Source organism: Delphinus delphis, chromosome 1, assembly GCF_949987515.2.
Source record: "Delphinus delphis chromosome 1, mDelDel1.2, whole genome shotgun sequence".
Lineage (NCBI taxonomy): Eukaryota > Metazoa > Chordata > Mammalia > Artiodactyla > Delphinidae > Delphinus > Delphinus delphis.
The window spans coordinates 53,094,911-53,121,667 of NC_082683.1; the positions used below are offsets into that span (position 1 = coordinate 53,094,911).

The 26,757-nt window shown below is 37.0% G+C and overlaps 1 protein-coding gene and 1 non-coding gene across 4 annotated transcripts in view; one reads left to right on the plus strand and one right to left on the minus strand.

Moving 5' to 3' along the window:
* The window catches only part of DOCK7 (dedicator of cytokinesis 7), a 214,816-nt gene that overhangs the window by 178,737 nt on the left and 9,322 nt on the right, over positions 1-26,757 (minus strand). For all 3 annotated transcript variants that reach the window (XM_060023043.2, XM_060023034.2, XM_060023049.2), the window contains exon 2: positions 9,196-9,301. In XM_060023043.2, the coding sequence (XP_059879026.1) occupies positions 9,196-9,301 (106 nt within the window). The remainder of the gene's footprint in view (positions 1-9,195; positions 9,302-26,757) is intronic.
* LOC132416813 (U6 spliceosomal RNA) lies at positions 22,892-22,997 on the plus strand. The gene has a single exon (XR_009517732.1). It is a non-coding gene; the product is annotated as a U6 spliceosomal RNA (small nuclear RNA).

Consider the following 26,757-nt stretch of genomic DNA (forward strand, 5'->3'; position numbering starts at 1 on the left):
GCTGAAATTATAGTTTTTGATAAGATACTCTACTTCTTATCTAATTCAAGAAAGAAAATTATTCAGGCAAAACTATAAATGATTATACAACAAATGTGCAGTTGTGGACCAATGAAAATAAGAATATGTTATTTTTCAAGATGTTCAACTGGGTAAAAACACTGAGACCTGCCTACTGTGCAAGTTTGCATTACTACAAAGAAGGTGCTTTAACCTATACTTCTTTGGACTGAACAACTAGGTAGAGCAACAACATTTTAAAGATACTAAGTAAAATAATGAATGACTATCACATCATAAACACTCAAAAGATAGTAGCTATTATTATCATTATCATTATATGTTTTCTCATTTAAACCTCCCCCAAACCCTATAAGTTAGAGATAATTACTATTTCAATTCTACAAATAAAGGCAATTGTGCTCAAAGAAGTTAACGTCTGAAAATAAAATAGCCACAAAATGAAGAGCAAAATTTCAAACTGGGTCTTTAAGATATAAATTCATGGTTTTCTCTCATAAGCATTCTATCTTACCTATTCTACCAAGTACATAATACACTATCATGACATGCTTAATAGAAGCATAGAAGCAATTCATCAGGGAAAGGGAAATCTTTTTCAATTACTGTTGCTGGAAAAATTCGATATCTATATGGGGGGGGAAATGAACTTCAATCCTTACATCACGACATATACAAAAACTAAACTTAGATGGACCATAGATATAAACATAAATGCTAAAACTATAAAGCTACTAGAAGGAAATATAGGAGAATATCTTCAAAATTTGGAGTAGGCAAGGGTTTCTCAGACATGACAGCGAAAGGGATAATAATAAAAGAAAAATTGATACATCAAAAGATGGTTAAGAAAATGAACAGGCAAGCCACACTAGGAGAAAATATTTACAAAATACATTTAATAAGTGACTCGCATCTAGAATATATAAAAAAGTCCCACATCTCATAAAAACAAACCACCCCCTCAAATAAATGGCGTGGGGGTGGGGGGGCAGTTGGTAAGACATTCAGAAAGGAAGATATAAAAATGGCCAGTTAGGGACTTCCCTGGTGGCACAGTGGTTAAGAATCCATCTCCCAACGCAGGGGACACAGGATGGATCCCTGGTCAGGGAACTGGATCCTACATGCATGCTGTAACTAGGAGTTTGCATGCCACAACTAAGGAGCCCTCGAGCCCAACTAATGAGCACACGTGCCGCAACTAAGACCTGGCACAACCAAAATAAATAAATAAATAAATAAAATTTTTAAAATAAAAAATCCAACAGAGTCCATAAAATAAAATTTATTTTTTTTAAAAAATGGCCATTTAGCACATGAAAAAGTGCTCAACATCAAAGTCACAAGTAGGTACTTCCACTTCCAGGAAGATGGAGTAGACATACTTTTCTCTATTCTTCCCACTAGTTACAACTACAAACCCTGAAGATTATATATAAAATAAACATAAGACGGCTCTAAAAGGTGGATAGAAAAAGGCAGACCAACAGGGACCTCGGGACCCAAGGAATAGCACAATAGTGAGTTGCCTAAAATTTCTTTTTACCTTATATACTCCACACCTGATGCTAGAGAGGTCCACAACCCAGAAACACCAAGGAGCACAGGAAAACAAAAAACACAACCAAAGCCTGTTCTCCCCAGCCAAAGGACCAAGAGAGCAGCAGCCTAGCAAAATAGAAAAGGTTAGAGAATAACCACTCTACTCCAGCCAAACATCACATGAAAAACTGTAGTCCCACCCATATCCACACCAGCAAAGGCCAAATGGGGAGCTAGACTTCACCCTCACCAAGCTGTAACAAGCCATCCCAACACTACCCATTCAGCACCATGTCAGAGAAGTCAGAGTGGGGAGCTGAGATTTTCATATCTACTGGAAGGTAATGAATCCTCCACTCCCACAGTGTCAGTGGAGTCCACACAGGGAATCTGGACACCTATCGCTATACAGCAGTAACAAGAACTCCTTCCCCTTACTGCTGAGGCAATGTCAGGTGAGGTCTATATAATTTAATACCTATAGGGTGAAGAAACATAAAGGTACATAAGATTTCCACACTTCACTCAAACTGGTAAAATGTCAACACCAGTAGTGTGATTAGTTATGTATATACAATACCTTAAGCAACCACTAAAAAGACTATACAAAGATATGCACTCAACAACATTACAGATAAATCAAAATGGAATTCTAAAAAATGTTCAGATAACCCACAGGAAGACAGAAAAAGGAAACTAGAGAAACAAAAGGCAGAGAGGACAAACAAAAAATAAAATGGCAGATTAAAGCCCTAGCAGAATGATAATAACATTAAATGTAAATGGCCTACATACACCAATAAAAAGATAAGAAACTGGCAGAATGGATTTAAAAACATGACATACCAGTAAGGTATACCAAAAGCTCACTTCAAAAAAGACAATATAAGGAGGCTGAAAACAGAAGAATGGAAAAAGATATACCATATATACATTAATCAAAAGAAAGCAGAAGTGGCTATATTAACATAAGATAAAGTACTTCGACTTCAGTGCAAAGAAAAGTACTAAATAAAGAGGGACATTACCTGATGATAACAGCTATGACCCATAGCAATCTTAAATGTGCATGTACTAAACAACAGAGCTATAAATTATGGGAAGCAAAAACTGACAGAACTGAAAGAAGAAATAAGATATATCTACAGTTATAGCTGGAGACTTCAAGACATCTTCTCAACAACTGAAAGAAAACTGAACAGAAAAATCAACAAGGATATGGTAAAATTCAACAGCACCATCAACCAATAGGATCTAATTGACATTGTTTTATAGAACAATCCACCCAACGACAACAGACCAAATACTTTTCTCAAAGCCCCAAAAAGTAAATACCAGGATAGACCATAACCTGAACCCTAAAACAAACCTCAAAAAATTTTAAAAAATTGAAATCATACAGAGTGTGTTCTCTGACCATAATGTAATCAAACTAGAAATTAGCAACAGAAAGACAACAGGAAAACCTCCAAACACTTGAAAACTAAAAACACAGTTCCAAATAATCCATGAGTCACAAAAGTCTGAAAAATGAAACTTAAAAATTACATTGAACTAAATGAAAATAAAACATAACAAAATTAGTGGGATGAGGAAAGTGCAAATCAAAAACACAAGATACTACTTCACACCCATTATGATAGCTATTACCAAAAAATGTAAAATAACAAGTGTAGGAGAGGATATTGAGAAATTGGAAGTCTTGTGCAATGCTGGTGGGAATGTAAAATGGTACAGCTGCTGTGGAAAACAATTCGGTGGTTCTGGAAAAAAAAAAAACCAAAACACACAGAATTATCATATGACCCACCAATTCCACTTCCAGCTATATACTCAAAAAAACTGAAAATAGAGACTCAAACAGATACTTGTACACTAATGTTCATAGCAGCATCATTACCGATAGCCAAAAGATGAGAACAATCTAATGTCCATCAACAGATGAATGGATAAACAAAATGTGGTACACATATACAATGGCATATTTTTCAACCTTAAAAAGAAATGAAATTCTAACACGTGCTGTAACAAGCATGAACCTTGAAGACATTATGGCTGAGTGAAATAAGCCAGACACAAAAAGACAAATATTGTATGATTCCACTTACATGAGGTATGTACATATAATAGACAAATTCATACAGACAGGAAATAGAATGAAGGTTACTGGGGATTGGAAAGAGCAGGGGAATGGAATTATTTTTTAATGGGTACAGGGTTTCAGTTTGCGTTAATAAAAAAGTTTTGGAAATGGACAGTGGTAATGGTTGCACAAAATTGTGAGTGTACTTGATGCCATTTAATTGTACACTTAGAAATGGTTAAACTGATAAATTTTGTTGTGTATATTTTACCACAATATAAATACATACATACATACATTTAAGCGAACATTTTTTTAAACTTTATAAATCAATGTTTCTCCACCTAAGAATTATTTCTGAGGCAGTACACTTTTCAGGATTCAAAGTGTCACAAATGATACTCCATGAAAATAATGACAAAAGCTGGGAGTCCTTACGTATGTCTAATTCAAAACTAACCTTTCCTCAAAGATTGACCAATCATATCAAGAGTAAGGGTTAGGGTTGGGAAGAAAGCTATGACACTCTCTTAACAACACTAAATCACAGAGATGATAAATGATCTTGTTTCCCAAACTCACATAGAAAGTCACTGGTTTTCTAGGTGTAATACTAACTAGACTTGGAGCAAAGAAATAAATTTATTTCTGCTACAACTGTCTCCACGCTCTCTGACTCCCATCAGAGACAACTGCCTGGGCTAGTTTTCGGATGTAGTGATGAGCTGCTTACAACTATAAATTATTTTGCAAGACTCCAAAGAAAGATCCTGTATTTACAGATTCAAGGGAGGAGATTGCAACATGATTTTATAACAGAGAATGACTAGGCAGCAAGCAGAGTTAAAGGATGCAATAAGAAGCAATAGTGAAGCACTACAGAATCCCTTACAGGCAATGTGAGACACTGTCTTACTTCAACAGTCACTGCATTGGAATTCTGACTAACATGTTTAGTGTTCAGATCTCTTTCAGTCTTTTCTGGTGTGCCATCAAAATTCTGGTATTTGATTAGTGGTTGTTTTGGGATGGGAGAAGGGAGACAAAAGGGTGAGAGCTAAACAGTTTCTTTTTGAGGTAATGAAAACGTTCTAAATTGACTGTTGTGATGGTTGCACATTATATGTGAACATATTAAATCCACTGAATTGTAAATTAAATGGATGAATTGTATGGTTATGTGAAAAAAGTCTCAGTAAAGCCATTAAAAAAAAAAGTTGAACCAGAATCTAATCGTATACAGGAAATACAGAAGATAGAGAAACAAGTCTATGAGGAAGAAATTTCAAAAACGTTGACCCAGAATCTAACCAGTTACAGGAAATACAGAAGATAGAGAAACAAGTCTACAAGGAAATAAACATAAAATCCAAAAGGTAGGAAATTCTATAAGACAACTAATCCAATTTCCTCAACAAGTCAATGGCATAAAAACAAACAAACTTAAAAGTTGGGGGGAGGGAGTAGTATTCCACTGTGTATATACACCACATCTTCTTTCCATTCATCTGTTGATGGACATTTAGGTTGCTTCCATATCTTGGCTATTGTAAATAATGTTGCTATGAACATTGGGGTGTGTGTATCTTCTCGAATTAGTGTTTTCACTTTCTTCAGATAAATACCCAGAAGTGGAACTGCTGGATCATACTGTAGTTCTATATTTAGTTTTGTTTTGTTTTTTTTTTTTTTGCAGTACGCAGGCCTCTCACTGTTGTGGCCTCTCCCGTTGCGGAACACAGGCTCCGGACGCGCAGGCTCAGTGGCCATGGCTCACGGGCCCAGCCACGGAGTGGGATCTTCCCAGACCAGGGCACAAACCCGTGTCCCCTGCATCGGCAGGCGGACTCTCAACCACTGCACCACCAGGGAAGCCCTATATTTAGTTTTTTGAGGAACCTCCATACGTTTTCCAGTATGGAGGAAAACATACGGCTGTACCACTTTACATTCTCACCAACAGTGCACAAAGGTTCCCTTTTCTCCACATCCTCGCCAGCACTTGTTATCGCTTGTCTTCTTGATGATAACCATTCTAACAGGTGTGGGGATATCTCGTCATGGTTTTAATTTCCATTTCCCTACGCACTTTTTCATGTACCTGTTGGCCATTTGGATAACTTCTTTGGAAAAATGTCTATTTAGTTCTTCTGCCTATTTTTAATTGGGTTGTTTGTCTTTTTGTTATTGAGTTGTATGAGTTCTTTATATATTTTGGATATTAACCCCTTATCTGATATATGATTTGCAAAAATTTTTCTCCCATAGGATGCCTTTTCATTTTGTTAATTTGTTTCTTTGGCTGTGCAAAAGCTTTTAAGCTTGATGTAGCCCCAATTTGTTGATTTTTGCTTTTGGTGTTTGTGCTTTTGGTGTCATATCCAAAAACATCATTTCCAAGAACAACATCAAGGAGCTTCTTCTTACATTTTCTTCTTGGAGTTTTATAGTATCAGGTGTTATGTTTAAGACTGATCCATTTCAAGTTAATTTTTGTGAGTGGTGTAAGATAGGGAACCAATTTCACTGCTCTGCATGTGTCTTTCTAGCTTTCCCAGCACCATTTGTTGGCCTTTCCCCACTGGATGCTCTTGGCAGCCTTGTAGACTATTAGATGACCATATGAGCAACAACGTGGATGGATCTGGATGATATTATGCTTAGTGAAATAAGTCAGACAGAGAAAAACAAACTTTACATTATCACTTACATGTGCAATCTATAAAATAAAACAAACTAGAGAATATAACAAAAAAAGAAACAGACTCACAAATATAGAGAACAAACTAGTAGTTACCAGTGGGGGGGATGGGGGCAGGATAGGGGTAGGAGATTAAGAGGTACAAATTACTATTATAAAATAAAGAAGCTACAATAATATATTGTACAGCAAAGGGAACACAGTATTTTATAATAACTCTAAATGGAGTACAACCTTTAAATATAGTGAAACACAGTGCTGTACACCTGAAACTTATTTAATATTGTAAGTCAGCCATACCTCAATTTAAAAAAAAAAAGTTAGAGGAGGGAGAAGCTGCCCTTTTTTTAAAAAAATGCAAGTGATCTAAGACCAAATTCCATCTGTGGATTTTGTTTGATCCTGATTTGAATAAACCAACTATAAAAAGATATGTATGAAATAATCAAGAAAATTTAACATGCACTGGATATTATTAGATGATACCAAAGAATTATGGACTGTTAATTTTGTTAAGTGTGATAACAGCACTGTGGTTAAATTTAAAGATGTTAATGTTTATACTAGTCTTCTACTTCTATGTATGTTTGAAGATTCCCATAACTTAAAAAGAACTTTTTCAGAGAGAATACAATAAGAGAAATTGAAATCAGCAAGCTCTGACAACCCTTCAAAGGAATTTTGTTGCAAAAAAGAGCAAAGAAATATTGGAAGTTGGAGACTGATGGAAAAGTGGGGCAAAAAAAGCAGAATTTTTTTAAATGGGAGAAATAACGGTATGTTTGCATGTTTATATACTGGTGGGAATGAGCCAATAAATAGAGAGAAAAAGTGATGATATAAAAGAGAAGGGAGGACTTCCCTGGTGGCACAGTGGTTAAGAATCTGCCTGCCAATGCAGGCAACACAGGTTCGAGCCCTGGTCCAGGAGGATCCCACATGCTGCAGAGCAACTAAGCACGTGCTACTGAGCCTGTGCTCTAGAGCCCACGTGCCACAACTACTGAAACCTGCGCACCTACAGCCGGTGCTCCACAAGAGAAGCCACTGCAATGAGAAGCACGCGCACCACAATGAAGAGTAGCCCCCACTCACCGCAACTAGAGAAAGCCCACACGCGGCAACGAAGACCCAACACAGCCAAAAATAAATAAATAAAATAAATAAATTTTTTTCAAAAAGAGAGTAGGGAGAATTCCTAAAGTACTGTATTTGAGCGAGAGAACTTGGGATCTAGTTCACTAGTGGTTCATTTAAAATAACTGGTGAATAGACACAATACGGGTACAGATGATAAAACGTGAACACACATGGCAGTAGGAGTATGTGGAAGTTCTTTCTGACTGCTTCAATTTTCTCAGTGAAACAGGAAGTCAAGTCATCCTCAGAGTGAAAATGGGGAAGAGCAATTAGGGTTTTAAGGGAAGAGTAGGAGGCATGAAATGGGTCAACTAAAACAGTGGGAAAATGAACGGACTAGGAAAATAAAATGTTTGCCTAGCAATGTTAAAGCCTTCATGAGTTAGTGGTCATAAATTTAAAGTGAGACCAGTCAATGGGATCTGTGTGTTTTCCTCCAGCCATACTCAGCTGCACAAGTGCAGGTATGAAGTAAGCAGAAGGTTGGATTTAAACAGCACTGAGGTAGTGCAAATGACATGAGAAGAAGTTAAGGAAGCCAAGAGTATACGCAAAAGAGTAATTATAATGATCAACAAATAATTTAAGTTTGGTAAGGAGAGAAAAGAGGACATCAAGGGGTGAGAGACACACAAAAGTTAGTATGATCACAAATTCTAGGTCCCAGTGGTGTTGAAGGACAGCTGAAGTCAGAGCACCAGAACAAGAGAGCAAGAAAGATAAGAAGTGGTATTAAGAGAATAGGAAACATAAAACTGAGATTACAGGAGGCTTATGGTTATTCATAATGACTAAATCCAGGGATGACTATGGAAGTGAATAGTTAAGGTGTAACACAGAATGCGGGAAATCAGTTGAAAAGAGGAGTTCAAGACACTAAGAGAGTATTAGAAGGATCATCTCCATGTACATTGAAACCATCCAGAAATCTATATATTCTAAAATTTCTCCAATCAGTATGTTACTGTTGTTAAAAGTAAACTCCATGTTTTAAAATTTTAATAACACAAACATTATATATAAACATGTCGCTACAAGTCAATCAAACTATTATGCTCTGGCATATGATGTTTGTTCAATAATTGGTACCATTTCATAACCAAAGAGAAAGTGTTAATACAACTTCACCCAAGTCAGTCTTAATTACTTTTTCAGTTTTTGACAAATGGAGCATGTTTTTAATTCATATTCCTACTATAACTAATAAGTACCAGTTTTTTATCAAAACTGATTATCCTCATGCCAGCCTCTTGAATAAGAAAACATATATTTATATCTCTGACATAGCACCTGGCTTAAAGCAATAATTCAATAACTATATATTCCTTTCTATTAAAGGACATAGATAATACTATGAATCTACATAATTATTTAACATTTACTTCAGTACCTATTATTTCTAGAATAGATTCCTGAATTTTCATGTATGAATCACCCTGGGTCTGGGAAGTTCTAATTGTAAAATTCCAGAGTTGATTAAATCCTGAATGTAAAGTGTAAGAGTTGCCTAGGAAATCAACACTTCTACAACGCCTCCCAACACTCCTCTGACTCAAATTTCAGAAAAGAGTGAGATAGCAACAAATAAGGGTGTTAGTGAGAGTAGTGATGGAACCCAATCTACTGGCTCTTATCTTTCCACTATTTTTTCATGGCCTAGTCAGAATTACACAGTAACATACCATATTTTAAATATGCTACTTACTGTGGTATGATGGGATATACTGCCAACAATGTTGAGGTTTTTGAGCAGCTGGGGAGAACCACTGTACTGTCCAGAAATCTGCTTCCTAACTTCAGCAGCCACAGTTCTACAACAAAAAAAGCAAATACATTGTTTTTAAAAAGAAAACAAACTAACTTAAAATGGGAGAAAGCTAAGTATTTTCAAAAGTCATCTAAAGAACAACAAAATCTCAGCACATCAATAAGGCTATAAATTTATAAGATATTTTGGTAAATACTGCTTATAATTACAGTAGAACATCTTTATAACGCTGATATAGTATACAATACTTACAGCCAACTTACATAAGGCTTTTTTTGTATATGGCATTTCAGGGAACATATTGATACTTTGGTTTATGATAGAGCTGGAAGCTATAATAAGATGTATATATTAATGTGTATATATTTTAAGGATATAAAATTAATTCAAAATACTTTATAAACAATATTCATGCCCCAGAAAACTATTCCCTATTTTTACTTAACTAATAAAAATTGTCTTTATACTCTGGCATTAATGGCTTTCCATAATCTGACCCTAATCACCTTTTCAGCCTTACATATCCCTTCCCAAATTCTTCTCAATGAACATAAACTGCTTCCTAGAATGCTGTTTCTCTCCTATATCCACAAATTCAACTCTTAATTAGTTTTAGGGGTAAAACTCAAATGGCAAGACTTCCATACAAGATTCTTGACTCACCACAGCTAAAATACCACCCTTCTTAAAAACTGTTAGAGCATTTATCATAACCTAACTTGCATTTTCCTCCTTCCTAGTTATTTTCTCCACATTCATGTACGCCCTATATAAACAGAGGCAGTGGTTTCATTCATTGCTATTTCCCCTAAAATATTTAGCATGTGGCACTTAAAACAGAGAAATGTATATTTAGTCCTATGAAATACATAGTATTACTGACGAATGAAGTAAACCACAAAGGCATTACCATAACATAACTTGACCAGTAAGTCCTTATCTGAAACAGGATTAAAGTTTAGAAGTTCCACGATTTCAAGCTGCTTGTTGACCCTCGGGAGCATACTAGTATTTCAAATTTACTAAATGACATTTCTAGGGACTTCCCTGTTGGTTCAGTGGTTAAGACTCTGCACTCCCAATGCAGAGGGCCTGGGTTCCACCCCTGGTCAGGGAACTAAATCCCACATGCCACAACTAAAAGATCCCACACGTGGCAACGAAGATCCCTCATGCCACAACTAAGACCCAGTGCAGCCAAATAAATAAATAAATATTTCTAAAACAAAAATATTTTATACATTTGAATGACTCTGTAGCTCATTAAGCTCTATATTCCTTAGACTTCACAAAATTATAAACCAAAATATTCTGTGAGTCTTAAATCCAGTCATTAAATAACTTCCTCATATTAGTAACATTTTTACTAAGTAAAAAATGTAACTAAAGAACACAAAATAAAGACAACTATCAATAGATTTTGTACAATTATTTTCCTGATGTCAATATCTAACCTCCACCCTATGATCATCAACTGGTCACTATTTTATAAACCTTGCCTTTTGTTCTTTTACTCTTTTCCAAAAAATAAACCCTAACTTCTTCCTATCATTCCATTGAACGTAAAGTGAAACTGGCCTACTGCCTTCGATTCTGGGCCAGCTTGATGATACTTTTGTTCTGGAGTGTTCTCAAATTAATGGTTGAATTCAGAGCCCTGAACATCTTAGTGCCCTTTCAAATTTCCAGCTGAATTTCTACACAATTTCATTTTCCAAAAATTATCCAAATATATGATATAATCTTTAGCTTCCTTCTTCTCTTCCATACCCCCTTAACTATTTTCAAATTCAATCACTCCACACACATCTCTTGAGCACTGTTAGGAGCTGACCACTCAGTTAGAAATTTTTGATAGAAAAGTAAAAGAGTTATCATTTTTAAGGCTCAAGATACTGAATTAGCTCAACTTTTTCTTTACAGGTGATCTGAAGTACATTAGATCATATATGTGTTTTAAAAAAGGCTAATCTGTTATTCATAATTGTCAAAACTTGGAAGCTTATCCTTCAATAGGTAAATGGATAAACAAACTATGGTACATTCATACAATGGAACATTATTCAGCAGTAAAAAGAAATGCACTATCAAGCCAAAAAAGACATGGAAGAACCTTAAAAGAATACTGCTAAGTGAAAGAAGCCCATCTGACAAGGATACAATACTGTATGATTCCACCTATATGACATTCTGGAAAAGGCAAACTATGGAGGGGCGAAAAACAGTGGTTGCCAGGGGTTGGAAGGAGGAGGAAAAGGAAGAGATGAGTAAGTAATGCACAGGGATTTTTAGGGCAGTGAAACTATTCTCTATGATACTATCATGATGGATACATATCATTATACATTTGTCAAAACCTATAGAATATACAACACAAACAGTAAACCTAATGTAATCTATGGACTTTAGTTAATAATAATGTATCAATATTAGCTTATCTATTATAACAAATCTATTATAACAAATGTATCATACTAATCCAAGATGTTAATAAAAGGGAAAACTTGGTTGGGAAGTAAACATGGGAACTCTCTGTACTTTCCACTTTTCTGTAAATCTAAAACTGCTCTCCCAAAGAAGTCTACTGAATTTTTAAAAATAAGTAAATAAATAAAAAAGACTAACTCAGAAAAGACAAGGGAGGAAGAGAAGAGCATGAAGAAACGATTAGAGGTTAGAGATGAAAGCTAAAGGAGGAATGTAACCTTTGAAGGAGGATACAGATTGAGGAGAGGGCAAAGGGCAAATTCTGTAAAGCATCTGGATGTAAGAGGACAGGAACATTCACTGTAGTTTATGACTCCCCTTAGGCTTTTAATGAAGCCTATACACTGTGAATGTTCATTATTATGTTTGGTTTAAAGGCCTTACAATCTCCTGATCCTGTTGTCAAGACTGAGATGAAAATATGAAAAAGCTTTTAAAAAGAGAGAGAGAGACAGAGAACAAGTATTGTGTCTATCTTCCTCAGTGCTACTCAACTCAGTCTACCAACCTCAGCACTACCTCAGTGCTTCTGTTTCTCAGTGTTTCTGGGGCTAAACCACGAGTAATCTGAATTGTAAACTGCTATATTTGATCAAGTTCAAGATCTCAGTAACTGTTAAGACTTGCTATTACTTCAGGTACAGCTAAGAAAGAAAAACCTCGCTAATTAAGCAATACACTATCAATTAATTGGAAGACATACCTTGATTTCAGAAAATGTTAAAAAGTGAAACAAAATTTAAAATATGATTACTTCAAAAAGAGACAATCTTTCATTTAATAACAATCTTTCATTTAATAACAGAGACAAAGGATAATCCCCACATTACAAATATTTGTCTTATTTATACATGACATAATTTCCCCCAAAGAGAAAATCAGCAATAATTTGAAGTAAGAACCATTTCCAAACTGAGCTATAATGGCAATAAAACCATCTGCCACCCAGACAAAGGATGTATTTATACTGAGACCCTCTGCATGAAAAGATTTCCTCAATGATAAGTGAGGAAATTTTCCCAAATTAAAAAAACAGTATCGGGCTTCCCTGGTGGCGCAGTGGTTGAGAGTCCACCTGCCGATGCAGGGGACACGGGTTCGTGCCCCGGTCCGGGAAGATCCCACATGCTGCGGAGCGGCTGGGCCCGTGAGCCATGGCCGCTGAGCCTGCGCGTCCGGAGCCTGTGCTCCACAACAGTGAGAGGCCCGTGTACCACCAAAACAAACAAACAAACAAACAAAAAACAGTTATCTCTTAACCATACTATGGTCCAAAGTATGCAACACAAGAAATTTAATGAATAAACTGTTATCAGGAGTAACAGTACCTGTTATCAATTAAAATCCTTTACCACAGATTACTTTTTTAATAACAATTTTTCCTACTCCTAATGAAGCTCATATAGTAAAGCAATACAAGGAAGTCTTTTTTACTTCTAATAAGCTATTAGTATTAACTGCAAAGTGGAAAGAAGAGTAGGTCAAAAATTCCATAGTTACTTACACTCTTAAATTATAATAGCAGAATATCTTCTTCCCCTTCCAAAAGCACATGATCCAATATTTGACCTATTTAACTCCTTACCAACTCTCTCCACTTCCGTAAGCTCCCTCACTATGTCAACATGCATTACAGTTTTTACAAAAGCAAGCACTCACTAAGGCCGTTCACCATGGTATATTAGAAATAACCAACAAAGGATCCACATCCTGAGGGAAAATTATGTTGCATTTAACCTTTCCTCTAACCTCATCCCACTTTCAGATGCCCGATCAACCATGATTTCCAGAAAGTCCCAAAGCCAATCTGGGCCTCTCTCATCTCTAGTCGTTCTTCATGGGACCAGAGGAAACACTTGAGTAAAGATGAGTAAGGAGAGTTTAGACTAAAATAAAAGAGGTTAGTTGAGCTACTCCTATAAAGTCACAAAAAAATATCTGCAATGTAATATGCAAATAAGAGAATAAGATCTCTTGGAACTGGCACTGTTTATATTAAACACAGAACTCAGAGAAGAAGTATAAGGGAATATACCATGGAATATACCAAGTAAGGGCACATATCAGAGACAAGGCAAGAAAGGGCTAGCTAAAAATCCCCAAAAGAAAAAGGACAAGAACAGATGATACTCCAATGCTGTGACTATCCAAGTCCATGACTGATGACTGATGGATTGAATCACAGTTCTACCATAGTGTACAGTTGGTATTAAAGACCAAAAGAGGCAAAATAAAGAAAACAATAGATTAAAGAAATGCAACACTGTATCACCTTTCCAGTATTTGTGCCACAAATATTTAACCTGAACTGAATCAAACCTGTATATCTAACATCCAGATTACAAGAAATACAGAGAACAGTGTTAACAATACTAAAAAAAAGCAATCAGACAAAAACCAGAAGAAAGCTCATTCTATAATGTCAAGTCTCTTCAACAAGTCAATGTGATGAATAAATAAATAAAGGCAGTGGGCTAAGTTTTAGCATAAAAAAGACTTAAGATTAAAAATTAAAGTCTACTCAAAAAGGGAAAAAAAGACTTAAGTGATATAACCAAATGCAATGAATGGTCCTTAACTGGATCTTGATTTGAACAAACCAGCTATAAAAGACATTTCTGGGGATAATGAGAAATCTGAACATGGACAAGGTATTACATAATTAAGAATCAGTGTTTAACAACTGACACTGCAGAAATAAAAGAGATCATGAGAGATTACTACAAGCAACTCTATGCCAATAAAATGGACAATCTGGAAGAAATGGACAAATTCTTAGAAATGCACAACCTGCCAAGACTGAATCAGGAAGAAATAGAAAATATGAACAGACCAATCACAAGCACTGAAATTGAAACTGTGATTAAAAATCTTCCAACAAACAAAAGCCCAGGACCAGATGGCTTCACAGGCGAATTCTATCAAACATTTAGAGAAGAGCTAACACCTATCCTTCTCAAACTCTTCCAAAATATAGCAGAGGGAGGAACACTCCCAAACTCCTTCTACGAGGCCACCATCACCTTGATACCAAAACCAGACAAGGATGTCACAAAGAAAGAAAACTACAGGCCAATATCACTAATGAACATAGATGCAAAAATCCTCAACAAAATACTAGCAAACAGAATCCAACAGCACATTAAAAGGATCATACACCATGATCAAGTGGGGTTTATTCCAGGAATGCAAGGATTCTTCAATATACGCAAATCTATCAATGTGATAAACCATATTAACAAACTGAAGGAGAAAAACCATATGATCATCTCAATAGATGCAGAGAAAGCTTTTGACAAAATTCAACACCCATTTATGATAAAAACCCTGCAGAAAGTAGGCATAGAGGGAACTTTCCTCAACATAATAAAGGCCATATATGACAAGCCCACAGCAAACATCATCCTCAATGGTGAAAAACTGAAAGCATTTCCACTAAGATCAGGAACAAGACAAGGTTGCCCACTCTCACCACTCTTATTCAACATAGTTTTGGAAGTTTTAGCCACAGCAATCAGAGAAGAAAAGGAAATAAAAGGAATCCAAATCGGAAAAGAAGAAGTAAAGCTGTCACTGTTTGCAGATGACATGATCCTATACATAGAGAACCCTAAAGATGCTACCAGAAAACTACTAGAGCTAATCAATGAATTTGGTAAAGTGGCAGGATACAAAATTAATGCACAGAAATCTCTGGCATTCCTATATACTAATGATGAAAAATCTGAAAGTGAAATCAAGAAAACACTCCCATTTACCATTGCAACAAAAAGAATAAAATATCTAGGAATAAACCTACCTAAGGAGACAAAAGATCTGTATGCAGAAAATTATAAGACACTGATGAAAGAAATTAAAGATGACACAAATAGATGGAGAGATATACCATGTTCTTGGATTGGAAGAATCAACATTGTGAAAATGACTCTACTACCGAAAGCAATCTATAGATTCAATGCAATCCCTATCAAACTACCACTGGCATTTTTCACAGAACTAGAACAAAAAATTTTGCAATTTGTATGGAAACACAAAAGACCCCGAATAGCCAAAGCAATCTTGATAATGAAAGAAGGAACTGGAGGAATCAGGCTCCCAGACTTCAGACTATACTACAAAGCTACAGTTATCAAGACAGTATGGTACTGGCACAAAAACAGAAAGATAGATCAATGGAACAGGATAGAAAGCCCAGAGATAAACCCACGCACATATGGTCACCTTATCTTTGACAAAGGAGGCAGAAATGTACAGTGGAGAAAGGACAGCCTATTCAATAAGTGGTGCTGGGAAAACTGGACAGCTACATGTAAAAGTATGAAATTAGATCACTCCCTAACACCATACACAAAAATAAGCTCAAAATGGATTAAAGACCTAAATGTAAGGCCAGACACTATAAAACTCTTAGAGGAAAACATAGGCAGAACACTCTATGACATAAATCACAGCAAGGTCCTTTTTGACCCACCTCCTAGAGAAATGGAAATAAAAACAAAAATAAACAAATGGGACCTAATGAAACTTCAAAGCTTTTGCACAGCAAAGGAAACCATAAACAAGACCAAAAGACAACCCTCAGAATGGGAGAAAATATTTGCAAATGAAGCAACTGACAAAGGATTAATCTCCAAAATTTACAAGCAGCTCATGCAGCTCAACAACAAAAAAACAAACAACCCAATCCAAAAATGGGCAGAAGACCTAAATAGACATTTCTCCAAAGAAGATATACAGACTGCCAACAAACACATGAAAGAATGCTCAACATCATTAATCATTAGAGAAATGCAAATCAAAACTACAATGAGATATCATCTCACACCAGTCAGAATGGCCATCATCAAAAAATCTAGAAACAATAAATGCTGGAGAGGGTGTGGAGAAAAGGGAACCCTCTTACACTGTTGGTGGGAATGTAAATTGATACAGCCACTGTGGAGAACAGTATGGAGGTTCCTTAAAAAGCTACAAATAGAACTACCATATGACCCAGCAATCCCACTACTGGGCATATACCCTGAGAAAACCATAATTCAAAAAGAGTCATGTACCAAAATGTTCATCGCAGCTCTATTTACAATAGCCCAGAGATGGAAACAACCTAAGTGTCCATCATCGGATGAATGGATAAAGAAGATGTGGCACATATATACAATGGAATATTACTCAGCCATAAAAAGAGATGAAATTGAGCTATTTGTAATGAGGTGGATAGACCTAGAGTCTGTCATACAGAGTGAAGTAAGTCAGAAAGAGAGAGACAAATACCGTATGCTAACACATATATATGGAATTTAAGAAAAAAAAATGTCATGAAAAACCTAGGGGTGAAACAGGAATAAAGACACAGACTTACTAGAGAATGGACTTGAGGCTATGGGGAGGGGGAAGGGTAAACGGTGACAAAGCGATAAAGAGGCATGGACATATATACACTACTAAACGTAAGGTAGATAGCTAGTGGGAAGCAGCCGCATAGCACAGGGAGATCAGGTCGGTGCTTTGTGACCGCCTGGAGGGGTGGGATAGGGAGGGTGGGAGGGAGGGAGACGCAAGCGGGAAGAGATATGGGAACATATGTGTATATATAACTGATTCATTTTGTTGTGAAGCTGAAACTAACATACCATTGTAAAGCAATTATACTCCAATAAAGATGTTAAAAAAAAAAAAAAAAGAATCAGTGTTTTTTTAATGTGGGAAAACAGTATTATAACAATGGAGGGAAATGTCCTTATGTTTTAGAGATGCAAATTATGTCTATAATTTAGCTTAAAACACTTCAGTTATGGTTACTCTGCCTTAACAGAGGAAACCAGCAAACTAAATATGGAATACAGATGTGCCAAATACTCTTCAAGAAGTATATCATATCCTCCATATATCCCTGCCTGATTATTTCTGCCCTGTTTTCCTCAGGTTAGACACTCGTCCTCTGCGCTTTCAAAGCATTTTGTGTTTATGCGCATTCATTTAAGGAAATGGAGTTTCCAGGAGGCTAGTTCAGACAGGCAGCAGACTAGCTAGACTGCTTTCTATGGTGGAATAAAAACTGGGCTTGCTGACAGAGTTTGATTTCAGCAGTGAGAAAGCCTAATGTTTATAAACATTCTCTTTGATAGAAGCACATAAACTGCAAAGTAGATTTTTCTAGAATAGTAGTAATGCGACCCACAGATGTAAAAGTATGGTGGACAAAAAAAAGGTGCGGTAAAGTATCAAGAATATGGCTTCTCAGGCCTGGAACACTCTCCCTCTTCAGAGGTGCCTTTGCGACCTCCTTGAGGAATGAAGGAGGACAAGGAAACTTTACTTCTGATAGGAGTACGCTATGTCTCTTTTTTTGTATAAATGTCTCAAAGCAGGCTAATTTCTGCCATTAAAGAAAACGTACATTTTTTAACTCTGTCTGGTGCCATTTTCCTATCAAGAACTACCCCACTGTGAAAACCGAGCAGTACCTTAGTCATAGTACCTTAGTCATATCAAATTGTTCTCAAATCTATTTACCTATCTCCTTGCAAGGAACTAAGCAATTAGCTTTACTTATCTTTGCACCCTCCAGCAGAGTGCCTAGCACACTCTGGGTGCTTCAAAAATGTTTAAAAAGCTGAAGTGAAAAAAATGAGACTATAGCGAAATTCATAATTCCTCCCCCCAAAAAAGTAGTTCAATAAGAATGCTAGAATGGAACAATTGATAGGAACTTCTTGAGTGCAGGAACTACATTTTATTAATCTTTACATCCTCGATGTCTAAGACAATTAAGACAATGGGGGGGGTGGAGAAAGAGGAATGGAGAGACAGGTGTAGTGGAGAGAGAAAAAAGGAGGTAAGGGAAAAGGAAGAATTTAGAGACTACCTAGTATATGAACTTTCCAAATGCCTTTCAGAGGAAATTAATCTATAAGTATTGTTGCTTTCTAATTGATTGGAAAGACACAAGAAGTATGCCTTTTTATCTATTACTGTCAAGTAATCAGGTGAGTGTTTGCTGGGGGGAAAAAATCTGAAACAACAGAAGAGTTCTACATGTGTAAAACCTTTTCTTTAAGAGCCTAGCTGACATCATTACTATCCCATTTGTTAACTGGTAAAGTTTAAAAACTACTACTGAAGAAAAAAAAAAACTTCTACTGAAACACAATGCTCTCTTATTCTATGTGAAACTTTTCTTTTTTAGCAATGTTTTAACAAGATAACATGTTTACTTATCTCAAAGTAGTCTCTAATACGTCTTCAGCATATCTGCAAAGGGCTGGTTCTAGAACTACATTCAAGCTCTACAATTATGTAAATAAACTTACTATGAGAAGCAGAGAAAATAAGATTTCTCCAGTATGGAGAGAATAAGATTTTCCAGTATGGAGAAAAGACAAAACAACTTGATAAAGGAAGACATCTTTTTTAAAAAAAAATGATTAAAAAAGTAAATAAAAGGAAAATGTACATGGTATTAAAAACTCAAAGTTCACAAAGAAGTAAAAACAAAAGGTGTAACTCTCTACCATTTCCAATCCCCAACCGTATTCCCCACATGTGACCACTGAATATTTTCTTAGGTGTCCTTCAAGAAAAAGATGTGTGTACATCAGTGCATATATAAGAAATCCCTTTTTTTTAATATGACATATGACATCATACATAACCTTTTCTCAATATCTTACATTATACACTTAATTATCTTAGGAATCTTTCCATATCAGCACATAAAATAATAATAATATTCTAGCAATATTTATCAAGCATTTACAATGTGCCAGATACACATAAAAGTGTTAAATTTGATATACCTCATTTAATCTTCAGAAGAACTCATGAAGTAGGCACTATACCAGCATACTGAAGTTTTAAGACGTTCAGGTCATACAACCAATAAGGAATAGCACTAAGGTCTCAACTTAGAGCCCCCACTCTTTTTTTTTTTGCGGTACGCGGGCCTCTCACTGTTGTGGCCTCTCCCATTGCGGAACACAGGCTCTGGACGCGCAGGCTCAGCAGGCAGAGCTGCTCCGCAGCATGTGGGATCTTCCCGGACCGGGGCACGAACCTGTGTCCCCTGCATCGGCAGGCGGACTCTCAACCACTGCGCCACCAGGGAAGCCCAGAGCCCCCACTCTTAACCACTGTTCTCCTTTTTATCTGATATAGAGTCCATAAAATGAATAAACTGCAACGTATTTAACCAGTCTCTACTGTAGACATTTAAGCTATTTCTAGTCTTCGCAAAGATCATCACTTGAATGTAAGCTCCACTGAGAGATTTTTATCTAAATCAAGAATTATGGGTGATTTTTATTTTATCTTTTGGGCCTTTTGCATTTCCACATTTTCTGCAGTACCATATATTATTTTATAGTAAGAAAAAAATAGATATTTTTAGATAAACTTGAAAAACAGAGTAACTTATGAAAGGTAGAGACGGTTTGAATTCAGATCCATAAAACTCCCAAGGCCTCTTTCCATGGAAGCAAGTTTCCAAAGGTAAATAATTCTAGTTATAGTTTATATTAATTATTTCTATATTCTCCAGAACCTAACCAGGAGGTCAGTTAAAGATGTCCAGTGAAAATGTCTGTAGTATATACCAACATATTAATAGGAACACTATAATAACTACCACCACTGCTATGATCTGTTTCCTATCTCTCACGGATGGCTAAATAAAACTCCCATCTGAGGCACTGTCATTTGTAAGTTATCCTGTGTTGAATTCTTTAGGAATTAAGGTCCAGAGTGGACCAGTAACCACTAAAACTCCAAGAAAACAAAAACACATACAGGTTGATTTGTGAAACCAAAGAACAGAAATAATCCTTCTCTATAATACACTTAACATTTAAGACATAGTTCCTTTTGGGGGAGGATGAAGGAAAAAAGATGTCAGATGACTCATGTATCCCATCTGACGCTATTTTGGGATGACATTTAAGTTAAAGATTTAGAAAGCACTGTATTAAGGAGACTTGGAAGTCCCCATCATTCTGATCTACAGCATTTCACTATATCTCAATTTCCTCAACTAAAACATGGTGATAATAATGCTCCCTACTTCATGGAACATATTAAGTTATAACTACAGAAAAAAAGATTTTTAAATTTAGCATTTGAAAAAATTAACACTGATCTGAAATTGCCAACTAAAAAGAAAACTGAAGGGGAAAAAACCTCTACTGTAAAAAGTCAATCCTCCCAAAAGGAAATAAATGTATCCTTAACTCCACTCTACTTCATAAAAATAAAGCCAGAATCTCCTTACCCACAAACATACAAATTATATCCTGATGTAAACTGTATACAATTAGTTGCTAAACTCTGTTCATCCTAAGTCTTAAATACTTCTCAAATGTTCCCCTCCTTCCCTTTCCTACAGCATCTGCCTACAGATAACATCATACTTAATGGTAAAATGCTTTCTTCCTTAGACGGGAAAGAAAGCAAGGATGTGTACTCTCACCACTTCTATTCAACACTACACTGCAGGATCCAGCCAGTGGAATATAGGAAGGAAAGAAGGAAAAATGGAAAGAAGGAAGAGAGGGGGGAAGGAAAGGGAGGGAAGGAGGAAGAAAGGACAGGGAGGAAAGGAGGGAGGGAAGGAAGGAAGGAAAGGGAAGAAATTAAAAGCATTAAGATTGGAAAGGAAGAAATAAAACTATCTTTACTCACAGACAATATGTCCTGTAGGCAGAAAATCTTAAGGAATCCACCAAAAATTACTAGAACTAATAAATAAGTTCAGGAACGTCAGAAGATACAAATTCAATATTCAAAAATCAATTGTATTTCTATAAACCAACAACAAACAAACCAAATTCTTTAATTCCATTCATGATAAAATCAAAAACAATATAATACTTAGAAATAGATTTAACAAAAGAAGTATAAGACTTGCACACTGAAAACTTTAAAACTTTACTAAGAGAAATGAAAAAAGCTCGAAATAAATGAAGAGACAGTGTGTTCATGGATTTTTTTTTTAATTAATTTATTTTATTTATTTATTTATTTTGGCTGCATTGGGTCTTCATTGCCACGCGCGGGCTTTTCTCCAGTTGCGGTGAGCGGAGGCTTCTCTTGTTGCGGAGCATGGGCTCTAGGCACACGAGCTTCAGCAGTTGTGGCACGCAGGCTCAGTAGTTGTGGCTCACGGGCTCTAGAGTGCAGGCTTAGTAGTTGTGGCGCATGGACTTAGCTGCTCCGCGGCATGTGGGATCTTCCCGGACCAGGGATCAAACTCATGTCCCCTGCAGTGGCAGGCGGATTCTTAACCACTGCACCACCAGGGAAGCCCTGTGTTCATGGATTTGAAGACTTGATATTGTTGATGGCAATTCTCCCCAAACTAATCTACAGATTGAATGTAATCCCTGTCAAAACCCCAAGAGGGCTTCCCTGGTGGCGCGGTGGTTGACAGTCCGCCTGCCAATGCAGTTCGTGACCCGGTCCGGGAAGATCCCACATGCCGCGGAGTGGCTGGGCCCGTGGGCCGTGGCCGCTGGGCCTGTACGTCTGGAGCCTGTGCTCCGCGGCAGGAGGGGCCGCAGCAGTGAGAGGCCCGTGTACCACAAACAAACAAACAAACAACAACAACAACAAAAAAAAGAATATTTGCAGAAATTGGTAAAATTCATGTTGATATTGATCCTAAAATGTTTACAGAAATGGAAAAAATCCAGAATAGGCAAAACAATTTTGAAAAAGACAAAAAAAGTTGAAGGACTTACACTTCCAGCTATCAAATTTTACTGTAAAATGAGAGTAATCAGAACAGTTTGATACTGTAAGGACAGACATACAGATCAATGATTTTTAACAAGGTATCAGGGTAATTCAATGAGAAGAGGACAGTCTTTTCAACAAAGAGTGTTACATCAACTGAACATTCATATACAAAAGATGAATTTAGACCCCTTCTCACACCATGCACAAAAATTAATGCTAAATGGATCATAAACCAAAAGTAAGAGCTAAAACTATAAAAACTTCTAGAAGAAAACAGAGAAGGAAATCTTCTTGAGTATAAATTAAGCCAAGTCTTAGATCTAACAACACCAAAATCATGATCCATAAAAAAGAAAAAAAATTAATAAATTGGATTTCATCAAAATGTACATCTTTGTGCTTCAAAATTCACCATTAAGTGCTCGCTTCGGCACACATATACTAAAATTGGAACGATACAGAGAATATTAGCATGGCCCCTGTGCAAGGATGACATGCAAATTCGTGAAGTGTTCCATATTTTTCCACTTTGTTATAAAGCAGAAACTAACACACCATTGTCACCATTAAGAAAATAAAAAACCAAACCAGACAGGGAGAAAATATTTGCAAATCATATATCTAATAAAGGACCTTTATCTAAAACATATAAAGAACTCTTACAACTCAAAAACAAGATAAATAATCTAATTTAAAAATGAGCAAAAGATTTTGATAGTTCACCAATATAGACAGATATGTAAATAGATATGTAAATGGTTAATAAGCACAAGAAAAACATCACTAATCATTAGGGAAATGCAAATCAAAACCATAATGAAATGCCACTTCACAAGTACTGACACATGCTACTACTTGACAAACCTTGAAATGTTACGCTAAGTGAAGGAAGCCAGACACAAAAGGCCACATATTGTATGATTCCATTTATATGATATGTTCAGAAAAGGCAAATCTAGAGAAAGAGAGACAGACATAAAGCATATTAGTGGTTGCCTGGGGCTTGGGGTGGAACTAGGGAGTGACTACAAACTGGCACAAGGGGTTCTGGGGGGAGGGGGACGAAAATGCTCTAAAACAGGATTGTGGGTGATGGTTTCACAACTTTATAAATTTCCTAAAAATCACTGAATGGTACACTTAAAATGAATTAACTGTATGGTATGTAAAGTATACCTCTATAAAGTTGTCTTTTTAAAAAACAAAAAGAGCTTGGATATGGTTGGAACTACTCTGTGACGATAAGGGTAAGAAATTGCTTACAGTCAGAGAAAGAATGATGGTGACAGGAAAAAGAGGAGTTGCAGTGGAGTCACTAAGAAAGTTTTGGACTCTGAGGCTCCTTACCACCACCCCTGTATCTTTAGCAAAGTTTAAAATCATTAAAAGGCTGATATGAGTGAAGGAGTTCAGTTTTCTGGTGTAACAGGACAAACATGGAACACCTCATGTGGATGCAGGAGTGCAGGTGCAGAAAGAAGCATGGGAAAGCCAAAAAACAAGAACCAAGTAGACCTCTTTGGGAGGCTGTGAGTTGGCATTAAGGTGAGAGCTAAACTTAACCAAGTTAAGAGACAGGGGATCCACAGCTGGCATCAGGTTACCCTGGTTTTGTTTGTTTTTTGTATTTCACCAGTTACATTTAAATTTTAGCAGGTAGTAGAGCTGACTATACAGCTATATATTTAAATGATTATAGGGATGCTACACAACTTCAAATGACTAATTTTATTTAAAGAATATCAGTTGTTTTGGGGACCAGCACTCTGACCCTCCTTCTTTTGGTTAGAAACTCCTTTTTGATAAGCAACTCATTCCTTGAGATTGGGTGTTGCTGACACCATCACATCTCTCCCCCAAACCACAGAGGACATATGACCCAGGACTGGCCAGAATCCCCTATATCCCTAAACACAGTAATTGGTTCAAGGAAGGACATGTGATCCAAGCCAGACCAATAACTGTGTCCCTGGATCTTTTCTGCCACAGCTAAACTTGTAGGATTCGAGCCTGGGGCTGTCAATTCTCATTGTAACCATTTTGTTATAATTTTGTGGAAAACCTAGCCAAGACATGAAGATAAGAGGCCTACTAACATCACCTGTATCCCTGGACCCAATGTACTCAGTTAACATGAGTCAGCACCTTTTTTTTTTATATGTGCAAATTAATCTGATTTGAGTTTCTGTCACTTGCAACCAAAAAGTCTCTTCTGTAAAAGGCCACTGAAAAAGCAGAGACATCTCAAGCGGTTGCCAAAGGGGTCCAAAAGATGCATCCCAGAAACTAAAGGAAACTCACTCTCTGTGGAGACTGAATTGACTAATGGAAAACAGGATGCAGGAGAAAAGCAGGTAGATAAACTTCCTCTTCTTCCACAGTGCCATCTACACATCTAAGGAACTGTTCCTCTGTCTAAAGATATCCTGTGCGGCCAAGCGTGCACACCTGGCAAACGATCTCTCTTTAGCTCTTTGTGAAGCAGTGGCCAACGAGATAAGGTATCACCTTGCATTGTTTCCCATCCTTCTCTTCACTTTCCTCTTCTCTTTTAATGCCCTGGGATTATGCCTCCCAGAAAAAAACTCAACTTTTTTTTTTGTTGGCTGCGTTGGGTGTTCGTTGCTGTGCACGGGCCTTCTCTAGTTTCGGCGAGCGGGGGCCACTCTTCGTTGCAGTGCGTGGGCTTCTCATTGCGGTGGCTTCTCTCGTTGTGAAACATGGGCTCTAGGCACTCAGGCTTCAGTAGTTGCAGCATGCGGGCTCAGAAGTTGCAGCACACGGGCTTCAGTAGTTGTGGCTCACGGGCTCTAGAGCGCAGGCTGAGTAGTTGTGGCACATTGGCTTAGTTGCTCCGCAGCCGGTGGGATCTTCCCAGACCAGGGTTCGAACCCGTGTCCCCTGCATTGGCAGGCGGATTCCTAACCACTGCGCCACCAGGGAAGTCCAAGCCTCAACTCTTTTTTTTTTTTTTTTTTTTGCCATATGTGGGCCTCTCACTGTTGTGGCCTCTCCCGTTGCGGAGCACAGGCTCCGGACGCGCAGGCTCAGCGGCCATGGCTCATGGGACCAGCCGCTCCGCGGCATGTGGGATCTTCCCGGACTGGGGCACGAACCCACGTCCCCTGCATCGGCAGGCGGACTCTCAACCACTGCGCCACCAGGGAAGCCCCAAACCTCAACTCTTAATCCTTGTTTCAGTCTCTATTTTCTAGGGAACCCAGCCTAAAAGAGTACCTACAAAAAACCTACAGTAATCACCAGGCTTAATATTAAGTGAAACACAGAAAGCTTTCCCTTTGAGATTATAAACAAAATGAGGATGCTCAATATTAACACAATGTTGAGTAGAAATGGTAGTAAAAATCTGTAGAATAATGCAAGATAATAGCCTGCAAACCAACACAAAAAAATAAATCAGTTACAAGGTTTGGAAAAGACAAAACAAAAATTCTTGATTTTCAGATGATACGGCTGTCTACGTGGAAAATAGAAAGGCCACAGGAGAGTAAGTAGGTTGACTGCAGCCTGATCTTCCCCCTCAGCTTTGTTCAGTCTTCCTGTACCAGGAGTTTCTCAAGTATGGAGCTGGAATATAAGGTCTCCTGAAAAAGACTGACCCTGTGTTTTCCTGAGAAAGCACAACAGTTCTGGTTGAATCAGTCCCAGAAAGCTATTGTGTAACCTGAGGACTGTCCGGAGTTGAAAAGCCTGTGCCCATTTTGAAGAATCAAGGACTATTATTAAACTTTGGTAAAAATTTTTAAAAAAAGAAAAAGAAAATACAAAGGAATCCACAGGTACATTCTTAGATTTAACAAGAGTTTAACAAGGTATATAGCTGATACAAAATTGTTATATACCTAGGGATAAATCTAACAAAAGATATGCAAGAACCTTACGGAGAAAACTACAAAATTTCATTGTGTGATACAAAGAAGACCTAAATAAATGGAGAGATACACCACGACCATGAATCAGTACTATAAGAATGTCATTTCTCCCCCAAATTGATGTACAGATTCAGTGCAATCCCAATCAAATTCTAATAGGATTTGGGAGTTTTTTGTTTGTTTGTTTTTGGTGGATTCTAAAATATACACGGAAATTCAAAAAGCTAAGAGCAGCTAAGACACTTATTTTTTTTAAAGTGAGAGGAGAGAGTCTACCAAATTCCAAAACTTATTACAATGAAAATTGTTTATAATTAGTGAAAAGATGTATAACTAGACCACTGGGACAAAATAGAGAGCCCATTAAAAAAAACCCACAAATAAGGACACA